Source organism: Triticum aestivum, chromosome 7B (assembly GCF_018294505.1).
Source record: "Triticum aestivum cultivar Chinese Spring chromosome 7B, IWGSC CS RefSeq v2.1, whole genome shotgun sequence".
NCBI classification, from domain to species: domain Eukaryota; kingdom Viridiplantae; phylum Streptophyta; class Magnoliopsida; order Poales; family Poaceae; genus Triticum; species Triticum aestivum.
In genome coordinates, this window is record NC_057813.1 from 610,479,233 (window position 1) to 610,501,920 (window position 22,688).

The 22,688-nt window shown below is 44.1% G+C and overlaps 1 protein-coding gene across 1 annotated transcript; it reads right to left on the minus strand.

Annotated features, from left to right (window-relative positions):
• Positions 1-544: 544 nt before the first annotated feature.
• On the minus strand, positions 545-2,448 carry LOC123160362 (uncharacterized). The gene has a single exon (XM_044578172.1). The coding sequence runs from the start codon at positions 2,290-2,292 to the stop codon at positions 835-837; it is 1,458 nt and encodes a 485-aa protein (XP_044434107.1). The 5' UTR covers positions 2,293-2,448; the 3' UTR covers positions 545-834.
• Between the last annotated feature and the right edge of the window lie 20,240 nt (positions 2,449-22,688).

Consider the following 22,688-nt stretch of genomic DNA (forward strand, 5'->3'; position numbering starts at 1 on the left):
ATGCATGAACCATAGTAGATGTGGTACTGAGACCCAATACACATGTATGCAGAAATGAAATTGCTCAAACAATGGCTAAATGAAAGAAGAAATGCTACTCATCAGTTACGGAAGGAAATCATTTCGGCAAGCTTTCGAACAGGATATTATCCTCATGCATTTCCAAACAAAAGGTTTCAGAACCACACCATGACACTACTTACACAAAACAGAGCACACTGACTGACAGGTAGAACAAAGAACAAGAGCACCCATATAAAGGTATCTATAGATGCAACAAAACAAGTTCAATGGGCTGGAAATGCTGAATTCACAGTGAATTTGGATTCAAGCTTAGCCACTCCCCCCTAAATCATGCTACCCAATCACCTCCGTTTGTACTGTTGTTATTCTGTAACATGTATCTTATCAGCTATGCCTCTGCAGGATCTGGAAATCAGAACACATGTCTGCAGATGTGAAATTGCTGAAGCAATGGCTAAATAAGAGATGCTACTCATCACCCATTTGCGTACAATAGGAAAACATTTCAACTTCAGCAAGCTTTCGAGCAGAATATTATCCTCTCGCATTTCCAACCAAAAGGGTTTCAGAACCACACCATGACACTACTTACACAAACAGAGCACACTGACTGACAGGTAAAACTAAACACAAAGCACCCATATAAAGGTCTTCTTCTTCACACTCTAGCAGGGCCTTAACGAATGAAATCGGCAAACAAAGCATGAGATAGGAATATAACAGTAGACGGACTATGTAACACGCTGCAAAAAGCCTCACCCAAATGCTCAAGTTAAGCAAGCGCTCCGACCAATCATGAATGGATCAAAATCATGCCGCTGCCTCATCGCTCAAGGCCTCTGCTGCTGCTGCTGCCTCATCGCTCAAGGCGTCCCCTGCTGCTGCTGCTGCCTCCTCCGGTGCTTCGGCTTCGAGGACCCGCGCCTGGTAGGAGGAAATGGCACTGCCCTCGCCCCCTGCTGCGGCCGCCGCGAAGAAGGATCGCTTCCCGACCAGATCGGCGGCCCGCTTAGCGCATCCGGAGTCGCGGGGAGTCTCGTCGGGAGGCGGCATGGTCCTGATCCTTGGGAGCAGCTCAGCAACCTTGTCGAGTGATTCAGGAGAGAGATCATCGTCGACAGGCTCAGTGGGCATCTCTTTGATCTCCTCCTTCTCCTCCTTCTGGCATGTGCCCTCTGTTGATCCCGGGAGAGACTCCTTGCGGCGCTTGTCTTGTGTTGCGGCTCCCAGGGACGCGCCGGGCATGAGGCTGTAGCGGCTAGGGACGACCCTGACCTTGGAGCTCCCTGCCGGCCTCCTGCAGGTGGACGCGTTGCCGGTGTGGTTCATCGCAGCTTTGGGCGTGAGCTCGTCCGCCACCACCTTGGCAGCCCCGAATCCAGCGACGCCTCCCCTCGTGCTGTTCGTGGCCCTGGCGATGGACTGCCTCCTCGCCCTGGGGCTCATGCTGGAGCTCCTCGCCTTGGCCCTGCTCGCCGCCGTGCCTTGCTTGCTGCTGTCCAGCGGCTGCCTGGCGTTGCTCGACGGCCATAGCTTGGCGGGGACCGCGGGCTGCTGCCTGGAAGCCTGCCCTTCTTCTCGGATGGCGTTCAGCTTGCTGGGGAACGCCTTCGCGCGCGCCGCGGCCGCCGTCGCCACGGCGGGCTTGGTGCCGCTGACGCCGTGCTGGATCTCCAGCGGGCCGAGGCTGACGCCCCTGCGGCGCTGCACGGGAGGCTCCTTGATCGGCCTCAGGATGCGGCTGGCCGCGGCGCCCTGCTGCGGCTGCGGCTGCGGCTGTTGACGGGCGGCGGGGGCCTTGGTGGGGTTCGCGGCGGCGATGTCGAGCGGGCCGATGCTGAGCCCCCTGCCGCCCCGCGACGCCGGGAACTGCTGCTTGGCGGCGGGCTTGGGCTTCTGCGCGGCGGGCGGGGGCTGCTGCTTGTCCGGGAGGAGGAGCAGGTTGTCGGGGTCCGCGGCATCAGCGGGGAGGTCGTCGAGGGTGGCGAGGCTGAGCCCCCTCGGCCGCGGCCGCGTCGCGGTGGGCTTGGCGTCGTGGCCCTTGGAGACGCGGAGGTGGTGGAGGCGGGAGGAGAGGCGCAGGATCTCGGCCTCGATGCGCGCGATCTCGGCGTCGACGTCGTCGGTTTGAGCGGGGCGGCGGTTCTCCTTCTCGCCCCTGCGCACGGGCGTGGCGTGCGCGTGCAACGCGGAGGAGGAGGAGGAGGAGTCGAAGGCGGCGTTGGTCCACACGTGCACCAGCGGGATCAGTGGGTCCTCCTCCATCATCGCCGCCGTCGCCGGAGACGCTCCGTTCCCCTCCGTCTCCTGCTGCTGCGGCGGAGGCAGAACCGAAGAGAGATCAGAGGGAATTATGAGGGAATTTGTTTCTCGTCTCCTGGTTTGAAATGGGGGTGGGGAGGGGGGAAACGGATGCGGATGCGGTGCGTGCGCGGAGGGGAAGAGGAGGCGAGGGTTTAAGAGGCAGGCCAGATTCGACCGTTGGGGCTCGGGAGCGGAAGGGGAGCGCAACAAAAGAGAGAGGAGTAGTCGACGTTGGCTAGACGTTGAGTAGGTCCACCAAACTACGCTCCCTCCTCTCCATCCTTTTCGCCCCGTCATCATTCGCCCCATCCACATGATGCGGAGAAAAGATTACTTTTCAAAGGCGTGGTAGGCAAAAAAAAAAAACAAAAAAAAAACTCCATGTTTGTTCACAGATCCAACAAATCCAACAAATGACACAGGTGAGCAGTAAACCTATTCGTTCACGTACTCCAACAATGGAGTATTCCAGTACTTACCAACGTAAGTAGAAAATGTGTACCACACTTTCTTGAATCTCCTCCCAGTACTTGCTCCTTTCGTATTTTCCTTTTTTCTTTGAACACCACTTGTTCGTTTCATTTCTCGCGTTTCTACATTTTGTTCGTACGTAACCCTCGGAGGGACGCATTTGAGGCGCGTCTGCGTGCCCGCTTTTCACCGGTACAAATTAGTGCCTAGCCGAGCATGGCACGGATGCACGCGGAAAATGGGCAGAGGCCAGAGCTCCCCTGTTCCCCTCCGGTTTTAAGGACTCGGCCGATCTGAATTCGAATGTGCCGGCCAGCACACGCCAACGCCATCAACCATTCTTAATTGCCACTCAAAACGTACTACGTGGTTGGTTGCTTGCGACGTCATAGCATGCATGCCACTACAAATTTCACGCATCCACGCGACAATATAGTACCAATATACTCTCTCCAAATCGAACGTTTTTAGTTGGCGAGCATGGCAAATTTGTCTCAACATACTATATCTTCAATTGTTTCCTTTGTTTCTTGTTGTCTTTTAGTTATTTACTCGGTTTTTATTTTATGTTTTTTATTCTTTTTATTCTAGGTTATCTACTTTCACGATGTTTTCTAGCTTTAAGCTTTTTCTTTTCATGTTTATTTTTTTGTCAATTTTGCCTTTTCTTTATGTAATTCATGAACATTTTTTTTAAGTTATGATTTTTTTAAATAGTTAATGAACATTTTAATAAAAGAATATGAATGTACTTAAAATTTATGAAAAATTAACAAAAAAACACATGCAATTTTCAAAATTAATGAATATTTTTTCCAAATATTCCGTGAACATTTCTAAAATTCATGAATATTTTCAAAACTTGTGTTCGTGTTTGAAAAGATCACGGGCATGCATTTGGTTGGCTCGCTTAAGACTGGTGCAGAAAAAAGATACCTCTTCAACAACAACTACATCATCTTGAACAACAAATTGCAAACATTCAAGAACAAGCACTCCACTTACAGGACCACAGAAAGGCGGAACAACTTACTACTACCTATTAGAATATAATGACCAAGCTTATTCAATTTTACAAGCAAAGGGCGAAGAAACATTGCGACAGAGTCCTAAATTAGAGGGTGCTTGACATGTTAGTTGCCCGTCCATGGGTTGGGTCAAGGATCCTCCTAAGCTTATCACTGTTGGGCTTCGTTAGTCCGGGCCAAGAGCATCAAGAAGGAATAACACGAAGACTTAGTGTATACTCCAAGGCGTAGAGGTAGTCCTCAGCACATTTGCCCCTTAGATACAACCGACATTGTGTAAACCCTAGACATCCTCGGCATCTATATAAGCCGAGGTGCCAGGGTCACAGAGGCATATACACATCCGATCTCATGGTAGATCACTTGTACTTGTACCCCATCCATAATTAATACAACAAAGCAGGACGTAGGGTTGTACCTCTTCGAGAGGGCCTAAAGCTAGGTAAACATCGTGTCCCTTGTATCCTTGCTACCATCTAGCGAAGACTACCAGATTGGGACCCCCCACCCGACATGTCGGATTTAGCTCCGACACATTGGGCGACAAAAGGTGACAAAAACACTAAATATTTTTCATGTTTCTGTCCTCAAAAGAAGAAGGAGGAACATGGTAGTTTCCTTAGATAATTCTCAAGGGAACACCACTCTCGATCTAGAGGAAATTGCTCAATGTTTTATTAACTATTTCAAACATATTTTTACTTCCACTAATTCTACCAATTTCCATAATGTTTAAGGGTTTTAATGCAGGTTACATCCAGGACAAGTTTACTAACTCAATACCACTAAAAGAGGAAATCTAGGAGATTCTAAAGAACATAAGAAGTGACACCTCTCTAGGTCCAGATGTGCTCAGTGTTGCTTTTCATAAGGCTGCATAGCAATTGATTGGAGATGACATTGTGAGGTTAATTCAGAATTTCTACTGTCATGGTACATTACCCCCTCAACTCAGTGAGACTAGCATTGCTCTAATTCCAAAGAAGAACTTGTGTGTTCAATCTCAGGATTTTAGATCCATCAGTCTTAGTAATGTTACTTAGAAGATGATTACGAAATCCCTAACAAATTGCATCAAACTCCATTTGCCCAATAGAATTCTGGACACTCGATAGACTTTTGTTGAAGGTAGAAGAACCACTAATAATGTCATCATTGCCCAAGAGGTCACTCAGTCCTTTTCGCTCTCAAGTTGGAACATCATAATTTTATGTTTAAAATTGATCTCGCTACAGCCTTTGATAGACTTGAATGGGAAATCCTTTTCAATGCCCATAGGAAACAAGGTTTTAGTAATCATTTTGTCCATCTTATTTTTGCTTGCATTTCTAATTCTAAATTCTCTGCATTGTTAATGTGAATCTTCATGACCATTTCAGAGGGTCTAGAGGTATAAAGCAAGGGTGCCCTCTGTCGCCTTATTTGTTCTTCATAGCCATAAACGAGATGGTTGTAGGGTTACAAGACAAAGTTCAAAGAAGAAATCTGCAAGGAATAGTCCTGGGTCCAAACTGCCCTCCCATTTATTCCTTAATGTTTTACATATGTTTGATAGTTTGTGGTCCAACTACTCAAGAAGAAACCACTACTATCTGGAATACCTTGCAACATTTATGCCCTATATCAGATTAGACTCCTAAGTGGGCCAAATATTTTGTTCCATTTAGTAAGAATGTTACGAAGTCCAGAAGAGATATCTTCATAGTGGTGCACATGAACAATGATAGTACACATCTTGGTCATCCTCTTATTATACCTGCTAGAAAGAAGGCTAGCGCATATACTTTTCTCCTTAATAAATTCAAGAGTAAACTGACTGGGTATAAAGCTAATAAACTGCCAGATGCTGCCACGTTTGTCTTAATCAAATATGTTTTTTTCTTCTCTTCCGGTGTACTACATGTCTAATACCTTATTTTCAAAAAAGATGCTTGCAAAAATGAATGTTGTCATTAGGGATTTATGGTGAAAGGGGGTGTAGGAAGATAAATCAAGTGAAGCATCTCTATCTAAAAGCATGGACAAAGATTTGTAAATCAAAGAAGCTAGGTGGTTTAGGCATTAGGAATCTGGAAGCAGTCAATAAATCAATGTTGGTTAATGTGGCCTATAAGATCGTCACTACTGAAGACAACAACATCTCAAGACAACAACATCTGAAGAATCCTAAATTCTAAGTATTTTCCTAACACTTCTTCTTTGAGGCTTCCTACTAATGTACCTAAATCTGCCTTTTGGACTTCAATTCTTAAGGTAAGAGACCTGCTCATCAATGTTGTTTCAATTCAAATTCCTAGATGAAATTCTAGCATCGGGTTAACTCCCTGGTACACCTTTTAGAAGAACACTCATGAGGCTCTTATTATACAGGATTCAAGTTTACTTATCCCCCCATTGTTTCTGACCTTTGGATCCTCAATACTAGATTTTAGAATATTTAGTTTCTTAGTAATTTGTTTGGTGATACGAAAGCGAACATTATTTAACAAATTACAGTTGGTGCTGATACAAATGATGACATGTTAATTTGAAAATTCACCTCATCTGGAATTTGTACCTCCAAAAGTGCTTATCAAAAGTTTGGCCCTTCTTTCTATGGTCTTAATGATGTTCATAATGGGCCCCTTCTCCCGGCCTTGCAAATTAGGGTGAATGAAACTGAATTCCATTTATTCTGTTTCTTTTATGCACGCGGTGTGCTTTGCTTCTCCTCTAGATCTGCATGTTGAAAACCTTAGGGTATATAGGGAGTGGAAATTGCAATCAATCACATGTTGATTAATTTTGAAATTGATCACTTTGTTGCCATAATTTTTAGTAATCTTTGGTCTATATGGAAGGCAAAAAATAACATGCTCTTCAACAACAAACAATATGCTCCATTGCAGGTTCTATATGAACCGAAGGCCCTTCTAATGCCGAAGAAATACCTAAGTGGCGAACAAAAGACAGAGGAAACATTTCTCCTACTAATGAAGCTATAAATACTTATATTACCACCACCTCTTTTGTTGTGAAATACAGTATATGCAGCATGGTTGTTTCCAAATACATGATCTCTAAAGGACAAAGTGTTTTTACAAATGCGACATGGAAGGATACTACCTCTTTATTCAATTATTTTTCAAGTTTAAAGAGTAAAGCGGGGCTTGGAACATTCGTGCAATGGCATGACGGAGACAACAAGCGTGCCATCTTCATTAAGGAAACTTCCATGACAGAGTCCCCCTTGCAGGCTGAGGCACAAGTGTTTGAGCTGGAAGCACAAGTAGCAAAGCAATGGAAGCAGATGAGCCAAATTTCTTAATAGATAGTCAAGTGCTCCACAACAAGCTGGTACAAAAATGAACCCAATTAAGTTCCTAGGGCATTGGACGATAAGACCTCATCTTCACCACTTTATTCAATTCACTCATAGAAATGGTGCTAGAATCTTCAAGTTAAAAAGGGGGAACAACATGATTGCTCACAAGCAGGCTCAGGATGCTTGCAAGCTTTTCGATGTTGGTACCTGCTTAGGTGTGTGGCATGATGGTTCTAATTGCCCTGTAAAAGCTGTTCTCAGCTCACTTAATGCACAATCTTGCACAATGATGTTAGTGACCTATCTTGGAAGTTGGAACAAAGTTCTAAATTGACAAGAAATAAAATAATAATAATTCATAGCAACCCACTTTTTTTGATAAACTTCCCCCCCTTAATTCATCTAGCAAAATTGTGGCATTAACGGAAGCACCTCAACAGGTGTCGAATCCATCCATGCAGAGGAGGATAAAATTTAACTGGCAAGTTCATGCACTACTTTATTACACTCTCTATTACAACGATCATAAGATACATGATTAAAATACGAGGACATGAAATAGCCACCGTAAATAATTGTGCTTGCCACCAAAGAAGAATTGCTACCTCTCAAAGCTTCTGCTACCTTCAGGTTGTCCGAGTTGATCATGACCTTACTACATCCCACATTTCTGTCAAGGTTTAGCCCAAGCCTAACTGCCAAATCTTTTGCTGTGAAAGAATCATAGCATGTGTCTACTCTTCCATTAGGTGTGTGGCACGATTAGAGCCTAGAAGGACATATGTATTCCAAAATGTGAAGGTAGTCTAGGGATTAGGAATATTCAGGCTATGAACAGAGGTCTCATCCTCTCAACTGCATGGAGAATTGTAAAGAATCCTGATGGCCATTTAGCCAAAATCTTAAAAGCCAAATACTTCCTGGATACTTCTATTTGGAGAGCTAGTCAAAATGTTCCAAAGTCCACTTTTTGGTCTGCTATTCTCAAGGTGTACCCCATCTTGCGCTCCATTTCTTTCTACCAACTTATTGATGGTATTGTCTCAATCTGGAGAACTCCTTGGTGCCCTGTCTGGAAATCAGTTTATGATCATATCATTATTCAGGATGGGCAGTTCAGATACCCTGCTCAAGTCAAGGATCTTTGGCTGCCCTCTCAAAAAGCTTGGAATTCAAGTTTGGTTTATAGGCTTTTTGATCAATAGGTTGCTGATATCATTCTCCAAACTCCTATAATTCAAACAGAAGGACATGACAACTTTGTTGGAAGCTAACATCAACAGGTAAATGCACTTCAAAAAGTGCATACAGGATTTTTTTACAAATAATGTAGGAGCAAGGCGAATCACAACCAAGGCAAGTACCTGCTATTACAAAGCAACTTCTAAAACAGGTTGGAGCATCAAGGAAATGGCACCTACAATACAAACATTTGCTTGGAGGCTGCTACAAAGAGCATTACCAACAATTATGAGAGCAGGTAAATGTTCTACACACGTAAAGAAACATTGTTCCAGATGCAACGTAGATGAAGATGACATGCATTTATTCTTTCTTTGTCCATTTGCCAAGGCTGCTTTGTTCACTAAACTATGGTATATCAGAAGTGAGTACTTAATACAACAATTTGGCTCCATCCCTACTATTATACAGTCTCTCCTCACTTCTAATCAGCCACAAGCTTCTATAAATAACATCATTACTTTTTTGTGGTGTATTTGGAAATCCAGGAATGATAAACTTTTTGGCAGGAAAGAAAATTCTCCTTTACAGGTTAACCATGCTACCCAAGCAATAATGCTAAGTCAAAATCTAGCATCCTCCAATGAAAGAGATTTTTTTTGCTCTCAACCAGCTTGAAAGATGAAACAGGTAACAAAACATGGGGTTACGCTTAAGTCAGCTCAGCTGATACATGGATGTAGGTTTTTTTCCAGATGCTACATGGTTAGTGTTGGGGATATAACTATTAGATATGACCCGCCCAGGAGGGGCCGGGTTATACCTATGAGTATCTTTGAAGACCAAGACCAAGCTTGAAGATGGCGGTTCAGTTAAGGGCCCAAAGCCTAGAGGTGACTTAAGGCCTGTAGAGACAAACCGCCATATGTACATGACTTGTATTGTAAGGCAAGAATAGTTAAGAGACCGAGCCAAACACTATTTATGAGCCGGCCAGGACTCTGAGAGCCATTGGGCGTCGACCTTTGTATATAAAGGGATGGCCCAGCGGCGGTTCAAGGCAAGTAACATCAGACCGAGAGCTAGGTTAAGAAATTTCACTCCCTAGTTATCGAGACATAAGCAATCCCACTCAAAACTGGATCGCAAACTTTTACCTTCACCGTAAGGGGCCAAACCAGTATAAACCCCGTGTCCTTTCTCCCGATTAACCCCTTTAAGCTTCCTACTTGCGATGGCTCCACGACTAAGTCCTTTCACTAGGACATCTGACGTGACAATTCCACGACAGTTGACGCCCACCGTGGGGCCAACGCATGGTGGATTTGAGTTCTTGAAGGTCAGCTTCGAAGGGCTCAAGGGATACGCTATGGGCCTAATGACCAAGAGTCATCACGGCAAGCTCTACATCGACGGCGCAGACTAGGGCCCCGACGCTAGCTCAATTGAGTACGGGTACCGGGTCCCCTTTGGCGGAATTCACGTCTTCATCGGCAAGATTGGCGAGCCGGGTCCTGAGCCAGACATCTGCACTGACCTCATCGAGACGGCTCAGCGTGCGAGACCCGCCCGGGCTCTGCCAGCCATGAAGTGTGCCTTCGTGGGATGCATCCACAGAGGACTCTCTGAAGGATCTGCATCTGGCGGTGAGACGGCCATCTGATGGTGAGTCATCCACATGCGAGATGGATTCGTTGTATCAACTGCAAGACGGCAGGCTTGGGGGCTGTTCCGATGGCAGCAGTATTCCGGATCTCCTTGAGCCGCCAAGCAGACACTACAAAAAAAATACACTTCCGTGATGATACATGTTTGTCACAGTAGGTCGCGTTTTCTGTCATGCATGTACATCCATGAAGATTTTATGACAGAATCAAGATAGTCATACACGTGCTGCCATAGAAGTGTTCCATGACATTACCAAAATTATCATCACGGAAGTGTCCACTTCCATGATGATAAATCGCGCGTCACAGAAGTGCTTTTGTCAAGGGTGACCGACACGTGGCATCCACCGTAACGGAACGGCGTTAAGCTATCGGGGCGGGTTTTGGATCCGATAACCCGTTAATAGCCCCGACCAATGGGGATTTTCCACGTGTAAAATCATCATTGGCTGGAGGAAACACGTGTCGGCTCATCGCTGGGACAGATGTCATCCACTCATTGGACAGAAGGTGCCTATGATACGTCGACACGTGGCACGGCCCAACAGAGGCCCATTCCTGTGAAAAGGCCGGCCCGTTTGACTTGGTCAAAAGGTGACGGGCCGGCCCATGGAAAGCCTGTTAACGGTCTGTTCGCATATAGCCCATTTATAGCCCGCTAACCCAAGGCCCATTACACCCTATTCGAATTAGGCCTAGTAGCGTCATCTAGGCCATCCAATATGATTACAGCCCGTTTTCACTTCTGGCCCATGTATGGCCCATGACGTCTTTCGGCCCATATGAGGCCCTATGTAACTCTTGGCCTATTAACGGCCCGTGGTGAAACTGGCCCATAATGAACAGTGTATCACTTTACACCCATTAACGGCCATGTGGTGAAACTGGCCCGTAAAGAACAGTGTATCACTTTATACCCATTAACAGCCCGTTATTCCGTTGGGTCGTTTCCAGCCCATGTTATCTTTCGGCCTTCTCAGAGCCCATTTATTCTTGGGCTCATTTCCAGCATTCGTTTACTTACGGCCCGTTACTGTCATTTTCTGCTTGTGGGCCAAATTCAGCCCGTGGTTATAGTCGGCCCGTTTGTGGTCCGTTAATACGTTGGGCCGTTTTCATAGCGTCATCAAATACGGCCTATTAACGATGGCCTGTTATGGTCGGCCCATGAACGGACGATTCCAACTCTAGTCCGTTTACGGCCAGAATGTGGTCTGTTTGGCCCATGTTTGGCCAATCGATCATACGACCCATATAAGGCACGTTGATGATACGGCCCGTAGAAGGCCCATTGTTTCTACGGACCATAGAAGGCCCATTGTTTCTACGACCCGTAGAAGGCCCACTGTTTTTACGGCCCGTAGAAGGCCCACTATTTATATGACCCGTAGAAGGCCCACTATTTCTACGGCCCGTAGGAGGCCTAGTATCACTACGATAAATATTAGCCCATGGTTATTGTGGCCTAGTTTAAAAAAAAAGGTTATTGCAGCCACTAGCAAACCACATAAAAAGAACTGCACTGACTACAAGCAAACAAATAAACAAGACAACAAGGAAATAAATAAGCAAGAAATTACACTAGGCTATCACAGCTATTACACATATTACATCCACTGGGCATCAAAGTTCGCCACCAGTGCAAATATAGGGAACACAACAGCATATAAACGCCGCAGCAAAACAAGTCCAGAACTGGAACCACTTCAGAAGAGCTCAAGAAACAATATCCTGGGTACCCATAATGCTAGCAAGATGCTTAGCAAGCTTATTAACTTTCTCTTGTTTGGCGCTTAAGTCCTCCAGCGCTTGCTGTTGCACCAGAAAGTATGCATCTGAATTCTGCAGGGACTTCCTCAGTCCTTCGGCTTCCTGTCGCATAATATCTGATCGATGTCTTTCAGCTTGAAGTTGAGACTCAAGAAGCCGAACTGATTCAGGCAACGAGTTCGAAGAGCTGGTGCCAACAGTGGTAGCCAGTAACTTGAACACTACATCAAGACAGGACTTTGGGGTTGTCTCAGTGTCTTCAATATAGTTTTTATCAGCTTTCTTGGAGACCAACATGGATGTCTCTCTATCTTGAACCTTATCTGCATTACTTCCTTTACCATTGCATAACAGGCTACTCTTCTCCAATATTTTATCCGCGTTCTAAAAGAGAAACAAGCAAACACATCTCAGGTTTACAATGCAGTATATGAAACTCATTTTGGTAAACCAGTTCAGTAGTAAGGTGGACGGGATAACAACATGAAACAAACATATATCTATGTAGTATGGTCACTGTATGGTCTATATCATTCTAGTTTATGTTGCCAAATCAAGATAGATACAGTTCGAATCATATCTATTTAAGACAAAGCAGCATAGACAGAATATAAGTGTGGGAAACTACATAGCAATAACAACACTTGTAATGTGCATGGCATGAGAACATAACTGTTTATTCAATTGAAACTGAAATCAACATAGAGCATGTTATAACAGCAAATAGCCAAACACATTGAAGAAACATGTTTAAAACATACCTGTTGCGTCATTGGAGTTTCAATTGCATCCTTCAAATTTGAAATTAGTTGGTATCAGTAAATACAGTGATGCAAGAGCAAAGTAGTATGAACCATAGCTACGGAACCTGACATGAGAACAATTCTTCTTCTGCTTTAAGCGTTGACTTCGGGTTCAGAGTGGTGCTCCTCGTGATTTGGGCACTGCAGTTGCGTTACTAACTGCTCGTGTTTGGGTGCTCTGTGGTGGAGACGGTGATGTGTCAACGGGAACTGGGTGTCTATCTGCTGGGGTTGGGGTTAGAAGGGGTGTAGCTGGTTCTCTGTCCAACTGGGTAGGGGTACAATATGCATGAGTGTGGGTTATGTGTGGTGGGGCTGGTTCTTGGGCAAGTACAACCGTGGTTCTATCTGCATTGATAGGTAGCACGATCTTTTCTAAAGATCGTGTTTTTACTCCCACAGATACTGCCATCTCTCCCTCCAATTGAAATGACTGATAAACAAGAAAAGTAATTGAATGTACAGACATTGTAAGATAGACAGGTGCAATGGATAGTAGGGAAGAAAACAGGGCATGAAATAATTCACATTTATGTAGTCTAAGCAAACAGAATAGCAGGACATAATTTCACATATATGATGGCTAATTAAACAGGATAGCATGACACAATTTCACATGTATGATGGCTAACTAAACAGGATAGAATGACATATTTCAAAATAAGATGACTATGTAAACATGATGACATGATATAACTATACGATGTGTCTATTAAAGTGGTTGGCATGCCATAAATCACAAACATGTCGTCGATGGAAACATGATGGCATGATATAATTCACGCATAGGATGACATAATTTAAAATATGATGACTATGTAAACAGGATGAGATGATATAACTATATTATGTCTTTAGAAAATGGGTTGGCATGCCATAATTCAGATACATGCTGTCTATGTAAACATCATCGCATGACATAATTCAAATATATGATTTATGGGATAATTAGATTTATGCCCCTAGTTGTGCCCCACTCGTCTGTTTTACCCCTAATTCCCAAAAGTCACCGATTCTGTCCAAGTCACTTTGCTTCTCTTATGCTTTTGCCCTTTGACCGTTTGACCATGAGTTTGAAAACTTCATAACTGATTCATACTAAATCAGAAAAATGCAAATAAGATACCAAAATGTTCAGAAAAACATCACCTATATGTCATTGTCATTTGCATTCATGAAAAAAGTGTTGGAAAGTGCCCATCCGAGTTTTAGCTCTTATGCTACTACCATGAATAGTAAAATCTAAAAAAGTTCAAAAAAATTCAAAAAACATTGGTGGCAAAGAATGACAAATGTTTTAAGTGTCTGCCAAGTTTCATCAGGGAATAACATTCGTGGGTGCCGCGACAAAAAAAACAATCAACACCCCAAAATAGATTATTTTTTGCCACGACTTCCATGAATGTCGTTCTCTAATGAAACTTGGCAAGCACTTAGAACATTTGTCATTCTTTGCCACCATATTTTTTTGATTTTTTTTTGAATTTTTTAGAGTTTACTATTCATGGTGGTATCAAAAGAGCTAAAACTCGGATGTGCACTTTCCAACACTTTTTTCATGAATGCAAATGACACTGACATATAGGTGATGTTTTTCTGAACATTTTTGTATCTTATTTGCATTTTTCTGATTTAGTATGAATTAGTTATGAAGTTTTCAAACTGACGGTCAAATGGTCAAAGGGCAAAAGGATAAGAGGAGCAAAGTGACTTGGACAGAACCGGTGACTTCTGGAAATTAGGGGTAAAACAGATGAGTGGGACACAACTAGGGGCATAAATCTAATTATCCCATGATTTATATACTAAGGAAGTGAGCAGAGGGCAATCGCATATATGATGTGTCAACTAAGGAGATGGCATTCAATATTGCGTATATGATGTAAAAACTAAGCATTGCAATACAACATATGCATTATATGAGTAATATAACCCTGCCAAGTTTGAGCATACACCTCAGGGGGATAATAGGACTGGTCATCTGCCTCTGAATCCTCCTCTGAAGAGCTATCTGTAACCAGCAAGATATCTGCTTCAGCAGGTAGCATTGTCTGCTCTGAAGACCTTGTTTTCACTCCAGATTTCTCCATCACCAATTCAAATGGCTGATGCACAGGAAGAGCAGTTTAATATAAAAACATTGTAGACAAAAGCAATGAGAAATACAAAAAAAGGACGGCGTGATATAATTCACATATATGACGCTTGCCTAAACAACATGGCATTGCATAATTCACATACATAATGCCTTGCAACAAGATAACATTTCATAATTCACATATATAATGTCTTGCAACAAGATGGCATTGCATAATTCACATATATGGTAATTAGACACTAAACAGGTGGCATACACACAAAGCATGTCTAAACTAAGCTTTGTCGAATGGGTGGGTGGATGGGTGGGCGGATGGGTGGGTGGATGTGGGGTAAGTTACGAAATGTGGGGTAAGTTACAAAATGTGGGGTAAGTTACGAATGGGTGGGCGGATGGGATGGCAGTGGGGAGCCATGGCTTAGAGACGCGCTTGTCCGAAATGTGGGGTAAGTTACGAAAGTACCCCCCACCGTTTGAGGCGGTTATTTCGGTTTAGGGGTACCACGGGCATTTCGCATGTCGGGATTTCACAGGAGGTGGGAGTTTTCACGCGCGTTGTAATTTCGGAATAGCAAGGCGCGGGTTGAGATGGACGGAGTTGTCGGAGCACAACGAGACAAAGATATATTTTAAATATTTCAGGCTAACAAGGCGCGGGTTGAAGAGGCGGGAGTTTCGCAGCACGATAGACAGAGATGCTAGCTTCAATTTTCGGCATAACAAGGCGCGGCTTGAAATTTCAGAAGAACAAGCTTAGCGTGTACCCAAAAAAAGACAATTTGCACCTCAACACGCACAACACACACACAAACACCATTTAGACTAGAGTAAGGTACACATGCATTGCACACATGAGATTTGGCAACCAAATTATGAATAAATACCACATTATAGCATGCAAGCTTTGAGTCATATATGCATGATGTAGATGTTCGTTTAATTCTTATAGTTCATTTCATTCAAAATCATCTAGTTTTTATAAGAAAGCTAATCTATTTTACGATTCATGGAGTTGTGCGTTGTAAGACATAAATTAAAAACAAATAATGGCAAATCATGTAGAAAAACATTTGGGCAATTCTGATACGGAAGATTCTAGAACAAATAAGAAGTGCTTGTGTTTTGATGTTTGTGCATTATGCTTAAGTTCAACCATGGAGTCTTCTAGATTATACATGTGGCGAAATCTGGTGGAATCTAGATGATATCCAACGGCCAATAGTGCTCAAATTTGCCATCTTTGGACCATCGGATTCGCCTCATCCAACAACCATCTTTCAAAGTTAAAGTTACCCGCACACAATATAAAAATATATATAATACATATATATAGGGGTATAGATATAGATGTGTGATGCGAAAGCCGCCCATCATCTCCAATTAGAATAGTGTGTCCATGCACGGATGCGACGTGGCCAAATGATGTCTGCCATCGATATCTCAAATTCAAATCAGTCTAACCTTGTTCAATGTGTATACATTACAACATGCTCGTTTCCAAACCACACCACACAGATCTCCGTTATATTCATGCATGCGTGGGTTTCAAACATCAGGATCTCTTATTCAAATATTTGGATTCAACTTTACATTGATTATGACCTCACCTATTCTTTTACACCCACACAGTAGTCTTCTCTTTATAATTGTACCACTAACTTTCTCTCGTGCATGCATGCACACACACTACCAGTTGGCATTATCCATCGCACGCATGCAATCTTTTTCTTCAGGTCGGTCTCCCATGAAGGCACACACCCACACACATCCCCCTCTCCATCATATAGGGCATTCTTTATCTCTCATGCATGCATGCGCAAGATCGATGTTCCTCTATGTATGTGTGTATATAGCTAGGTCTTTCATAGTTTTCCACACAAACCGATCAATCGATATATCCAGTGAGGTCTCACCCTCTTTCCCACGTCCACATCGATCAATCTATACCTCTCTATATAGGATTAACATATATATCTAATACACCCACATTAATTATATATCAAACGTCCCCCTCTCATCATCCATGCCTTCCGCTTCATCTCTCAGTAAGGGCCCTGCCCCCCCCTAACATCACTATATATCAAGGCTAATATGAATGTGATCATTAGACAATTGCTGCTAAAAAAGGTTTAATTTCATGAATTGACCCTCCTCGTAAAGGGTTAGCAATGCTTGACCCCCTATCTCATTTATTTTTCATGGCTCCGCCACTACGTGCAACAGCGCACGTGTTCGCCCCCTCTCTCTAAATATCGATCTCGCACTTGTGCATTCCTTCATAGTTTCCCTCCACTCGGACCCTCGCACCATCTTCTAACCCCCCCACCAGATTTTGCCACATGTACAATTTAGCAGACTCCATGGTTGAACTTAAGCATAATGCAGAAACCTCAAAACAACAGTGGTTCTCTTTTGTTCTAGAATCTTCCGTATCATAACTGCCCAAACTTTTTTTCTAGTTGAATTGCCATTATTTGTTTTTACTTTATGCTTTACAACGCACAATTCCATGAATCATAAAATAGATTAAGGGCTTCTTTGGTTCAAAGGATTCTCAAAGGAATTTTGGAGGATTGTAATCATGAGGAATTTTTCCTATCTTGGTTGTTTGATTCGTAGGATTGTAAACCATAGGAATATTTCCATATGATTCATTTGCACTAGATTTCTTAGGAAACATCCCATCCACTCAAACCTCTTTGAAAGAATTCTGCGTTTTTTCCATGCACAATCAAACACTCGTACAATCGTGTAGGATTCAAGACGACATTCCACTAAAATCCCATGTTTTCCTATTCCCGCGTTCTTAGCTTTTTTATAAAAACTAAGAGGGTGCTTGGATCCAAGGGACTTATTTTAGTTTGACTAAAAATAGTCTCTTTAAGAGACTAAAGTTCCAACCACCCCTCACTAAAGAGGGGCTAAAAACTAGTCTTAAGACTAAAAAAAATTAGTCAGGGGTACCCCTACTAAAATGTGGATTAGTCCTCTCTCTCCTCATTGAACTCCTCTCCTTTAATACGGGCAAGTTCTGGATTGGAGGGTTTGGAGGATAATAAATGCTCATTAACTTGATTTTAGTCTCCTTAGTATTTGGATCCAAGCATGGATGAGGCTAGCATGTTTTGTCTCACTACTTTTAGTCATGGGACTAAAACGTATCCAAGCACCCTCTAATTGATTTTGAATGAGATGAACTATAAGAATTAAACGAAGGGCTACATCAGGCATATATGACTCAGAGCTTACATGCTATAGTGTGGTATCTATTCATTATTTGGTTGCAAAATCTGATGCGTGCAATGCACGTGTACCTTACTTGTACTTCGAGTATGTGCAAAACACGTAAATTAGAATACCAATGGCACGCTACACAGTGTCTATCTTATAGTTCATGAAGCCACGTGGCTCACAGTGACGTGCTGCTGGTTCCAGAAGAATGTACTCGTCCTCCCTGAGCCATACTGGCGGTACATGCACGAAGCGAAGATGTGCACGCACGCCACGCACGCACTCATTCCCTTGCACGCACACGCGAGTACACGGGCGGACGCAATTTTGTACCAAGATCCACCCCATGTGATAATTTGACGCGTGTAAAGTCGTTCACTTCATTGATGGTCAATTAATACAGCGCATGCAAATTGAGTGGACGTGAGGGCAGAAGAAAGACATTATTACTCCACTGCGGGCATGCGAGTAGTTAAATCGTGGGTTGCTAGTAGTACTTCCATTGGTCTCCTTCGTATTTTGTGCCAATTTTTGACAGTAACATAATATTTATGCATTTGAGCAGTGTAGTACTTGAAATTTATGTTCCGCTAAACTCATCTGGAGTCGTTTCGGGCCTCGAAACCAAAACCATCAATTAATCTTTACCTTGTTCCCATCACATTTGAAAGCCTGCTCACACCTACTAGTACGTACCAAACCTGAATGTGTTCCCACTATGCAGGTATTAGTACTAGTGCTAGTACTTAGGTTATAAAAAGGGGAACTACCTAACCGAAAATTAGTCTACCTTTCCTCCTCATATGTGCTTCTTCTTCGTCCGTCGTTGCCATGGCCGGTGAGCAGAGCTCTAGGTCGAGAACTACTCGTAACAAGGGAGCGGCAACCAAGGCTGCGGAAAAAAAAGATGGCTCGCCGCCACGCAGAGACCTCGAAAGATCTCTCACGGGCAGGCGATGGCTCCCAGGAGCACCCTAGCCGCGGAGGCGAACATGCCGAGCCGGCGGAGCTGGAGTCGTTATCCCTCAACGGCATGCCCGATCAGCTCAATAAGCACCTCAATAAGAAGAAGGGGTTCATCCAAGGATTGATGGAGTTGCTGAAGGAGAGCCTCGACGACATGCCCGCTGAGCTCAATCAACAGGGGGAGTTGACCGCCGGCTTGGTGATGCTGCTGAAGAAGAGCATTGCCTCGGAGAAGAAGGTGACCGGCAAAATCCTGCGACTTCAGGAGGACAAGGCGAAGCTCTGCCATGAGATCGACCTATTGGAGAAGAAGAACGCCGGCTGGAAGAAGCTGCATGAGAATAGTAGTTCCTCGATGAAGATGCTGTAGGCCCTCGTTATGGAATAGAAGGAGGAGTTGGTGAAGCTCCGCATCGAGCACCCGGCTGCTGTCAAGGTACATAATGCGGCCGTGGAACAGATGATGAAGGCTCGCGTCGAGAAATCCTGCGTCATGGATAGAATGAAGAAGATGGCGGAGGAGACGCGCAAGGAGATGGAGGTCGTGGAGGCGATAAAGAAGCAGTTACGACTCCACGACAAATTAGATCATTTGGGGTGATAATCTTCCTTCTTCTTTTGCTCCTGTGTTTCATCTTTTGCTTCGGATGTTTCGCTGCATGTGTCACGTTCTCCGCGAGGCATGAATAGAACAATGGTTTTTTTTGAGGGAATGAATAGAACAATATTAACAATGAGATGACTAGCAAATTAGATCATTTTTTATCGCCATATGGCACTGGGCTGCCGTGTTTCGTGCTCCTCCGTCGTAGTACTACTCCAGTGGAAAACTTGAGTATACCGCATGATTCTTTGCACCTCCTCGATCAGGTCGTCGACACATTTATACGAGCAGTCAAATCACAAGGCCGCGCCTTCCAGCAGTAACGAGCCATCAAATCACAAAGGCCCTCGCCTCTCGTGAAACCAACCAAGCTAGACTGCCCGCCCTCTAGCCTTTTAAAAAATGTATACTTTTGTACAGGAGTAGTATCGATGGATTGCGCCATGGAGCAAAACTTGAAATTAAAAAAAAGGTGGTACATATAGAGAGCGCTCGTCGCCAAATTATGCATATAGTACTATTAAGAAGGCTAGTCACAATAATGGTGTCTAGCACAACCCACCCCTCAAATAAAACTAAGCACCCTGGAATTCTTTGACAAAACTAAGCACCCTGAAATTCTTTGACAACTAAACTGCTGGCTATATGATGTTGGCCATATATATTGTACGTATATAATGTGAAGAAACGAGTGGTAGTACTATACCAACTAAAATATTAAATGTAAGAAATACTAGTATGTACATACTGAAGAGTTAAAGTAACAAGAAGAAACATAACATATAGTTCAACTGGGGGCTCAGCACAACACACCCGTCAAATTAAATTAAGCACACCTGAAATTAAACTTTGCAACTATTCCGGTAGACACTGCATTAGAACCACCATGAGCAACGACACTGCCACCTTACTTGGATTCCTCGTCCACGTCCTCGACTTCGTCCTTGTCCCTCCTCCTCTTGGCCGATACTTCTTTGCTTGAACCGCACACTTGGCTGTTGCTCTTCATCCAACCCTTGTAGATATTGAAGCAAAGGTAGCCATCCATTGCAGTGTAGTGGATTTGGTCTATATCTAGTACATTCCGCTGCCATGCATGACGATGAAACATGTATGAAGGTTTCTCTAGTTTACCATACGAAGGATGAACCATGGCTCCGACGCATGACTTCTTTGTCGTTTCCAAAGTCTACAGTAACGAATTTGACTAGGCTGCTCTCGAGGAAGTCCTTAAACTCGTGGCACTCAACGTCGGCCTGGCATATTTGGTAGACCAAGCATAAGTCATGCACGCAAACCTAGATCACGACGGGCTTCTTCCTCTCTTTGTCCTTTAGATCCTTCTCTCGTCCCACGACTGTGGTGTACTCAACATCTAGCCCAGCAAACCACTCATCATCTGAGTCTTCAAACATGCGTCTAAAGTGAGAAAGGCATCCTTTCACTGTCGCGGAAGAACAGGTGTAGATGATGTCAAACTGATCGCCGGTGATGGTTCTAACCTTGTACTCACCGCCGATCGGGGAGATTTGGGACGCCATGGATTTGGGAGGAGGGTTAGGATTACTGGAACTGTCGTAATGTGAATGGACGAGACGACTAGGAGCGAACCGCCGTAGTATTGAAAGACGTGCGTGGACGAGTAGGAGCGAACTGCCAGCGTGCGAACGACAGGGTAGCGGCTTTCCATTCTCCCATGATACGGGCTTCCGAGAGCCCTTGGATCTGAGATCGAATGGTTGCATGGCGTGATTCTAGACCTATGGGTGAATATCCTCTCCTGGAGGGTTATTCTGCAAATTTTCAGCAACTTAGCATGCGACCATTTGATCTCAGATCCAAGGGCTCGCAGTAGCCCGTATCATGGTCGCGCCTACCACAACCGTCGCGTCGCTCGCGCGGTCGCGCCCTTGGAGATTTAACACGGTGCGTTAGGCTATCTGATGTTGGCATGTCATACATAGTCATCACTTAGTCACTCATACTACACAAGGTTGGCTATAAGGTTCGCTATAAGTGTATTTTTTTACTCCTCTCTATCTCTTTCTTCGTACTCCATCCGTCCCATAATATAAGAACTTTTTTCACACCAGTGTAGTGCCAAAAACTAGTGTCAAAAACGTTCTTATATTATGGGACACAGGGAGTACTAGTATTTATAGCATTTGCCAAGGAGTGACCTCTTCCAATGAAATGGTGTTGCTAAGTTTGCTTCATTTAATTAGCTATAGACTCAAAATTGTCTTTTCACCTAGGTACACGCGCTTAGCACCGTTTCTTCCTTGGGTCACCAAACTAGTCTCTCTCTTCTTGATTAACTTGCCACATCAGACTTTATGCCTATGTGGCAAGCTTAAGCACCTGTAGGATCAAGTAAGGTGCCCGTCCATTGCACGGAAGAGTGAAATGCATTGATCGGGGTGTTGTTTATTTTGACAAAGGATGTGGGGGTCATCTCATGTGTAACAGGTATCGATAGGTTTCTTCGGATAGTCTTTCATCTCTAGAGCTCAGAAACATCCGGGTGAAATAGATAAAAAAAGTCTCTTTTGCAAACAAAAGCGTTCAACTGTTCAACCTGCATCCAAAACTTGTGAATAAATAACTCTTATTGTGCTTTGCAGGAAATGGTTCATCATAAGTCTTTCACCGGTACTGTAGTAAAAATTCATACATGGAAGATTCTAGACTAAACCATAAATGGATACACTTTTATTCATGTGCGATACTCCAATAGAGCAAGATCATGCATGGAAGTCTCCACATGCTTAGACAGCGGATTACATTGAGCGAAGACTAATGATCAACATTTTACTTAGTAATGCATATGTCCAAGTGAACCTCCTTGGAGTCCCCATGCACATTGTTGGGGGTCAAATAATACCATGCGTCTTCCATGTCCACATCGGCGGGAAGGTCCCAGCTCGGCAGAGTCCAAGTCAGCTTGACGTAGCCAGTGTCGCCGCCCACGGACCTCCGAGGGGTAGTAATAGCGAGCACGCACCCATACATCGACCTCGTGTTAGTGTCAACGTCAGCGGCGTCGCCCCTGACGCACACTACAGAGATGTGGCGGCGTCCTACGCGGGCCTCGCCTATGGCCACGATCAAGAGGAAGACACTGCCATCCTCCTCCGAGACTAGCAGGCGGCGCTGATCCTCCAGCGACTCCGACACGGTGAACGGGTAGCATGTCTCGTACTTGATGTTCTTCGCCAAGGGCCAGTAGTGATCGC

Excerpts from the sequence above, each read along its gene's own strand:
- LOC123160362 (XM_044578172.1), bottom strand. The coding sequence starts at position 2,292 with ATGATGGAGGAGGACCCACTGATCCCGCTGGTGCACGTGTGGACCAAC.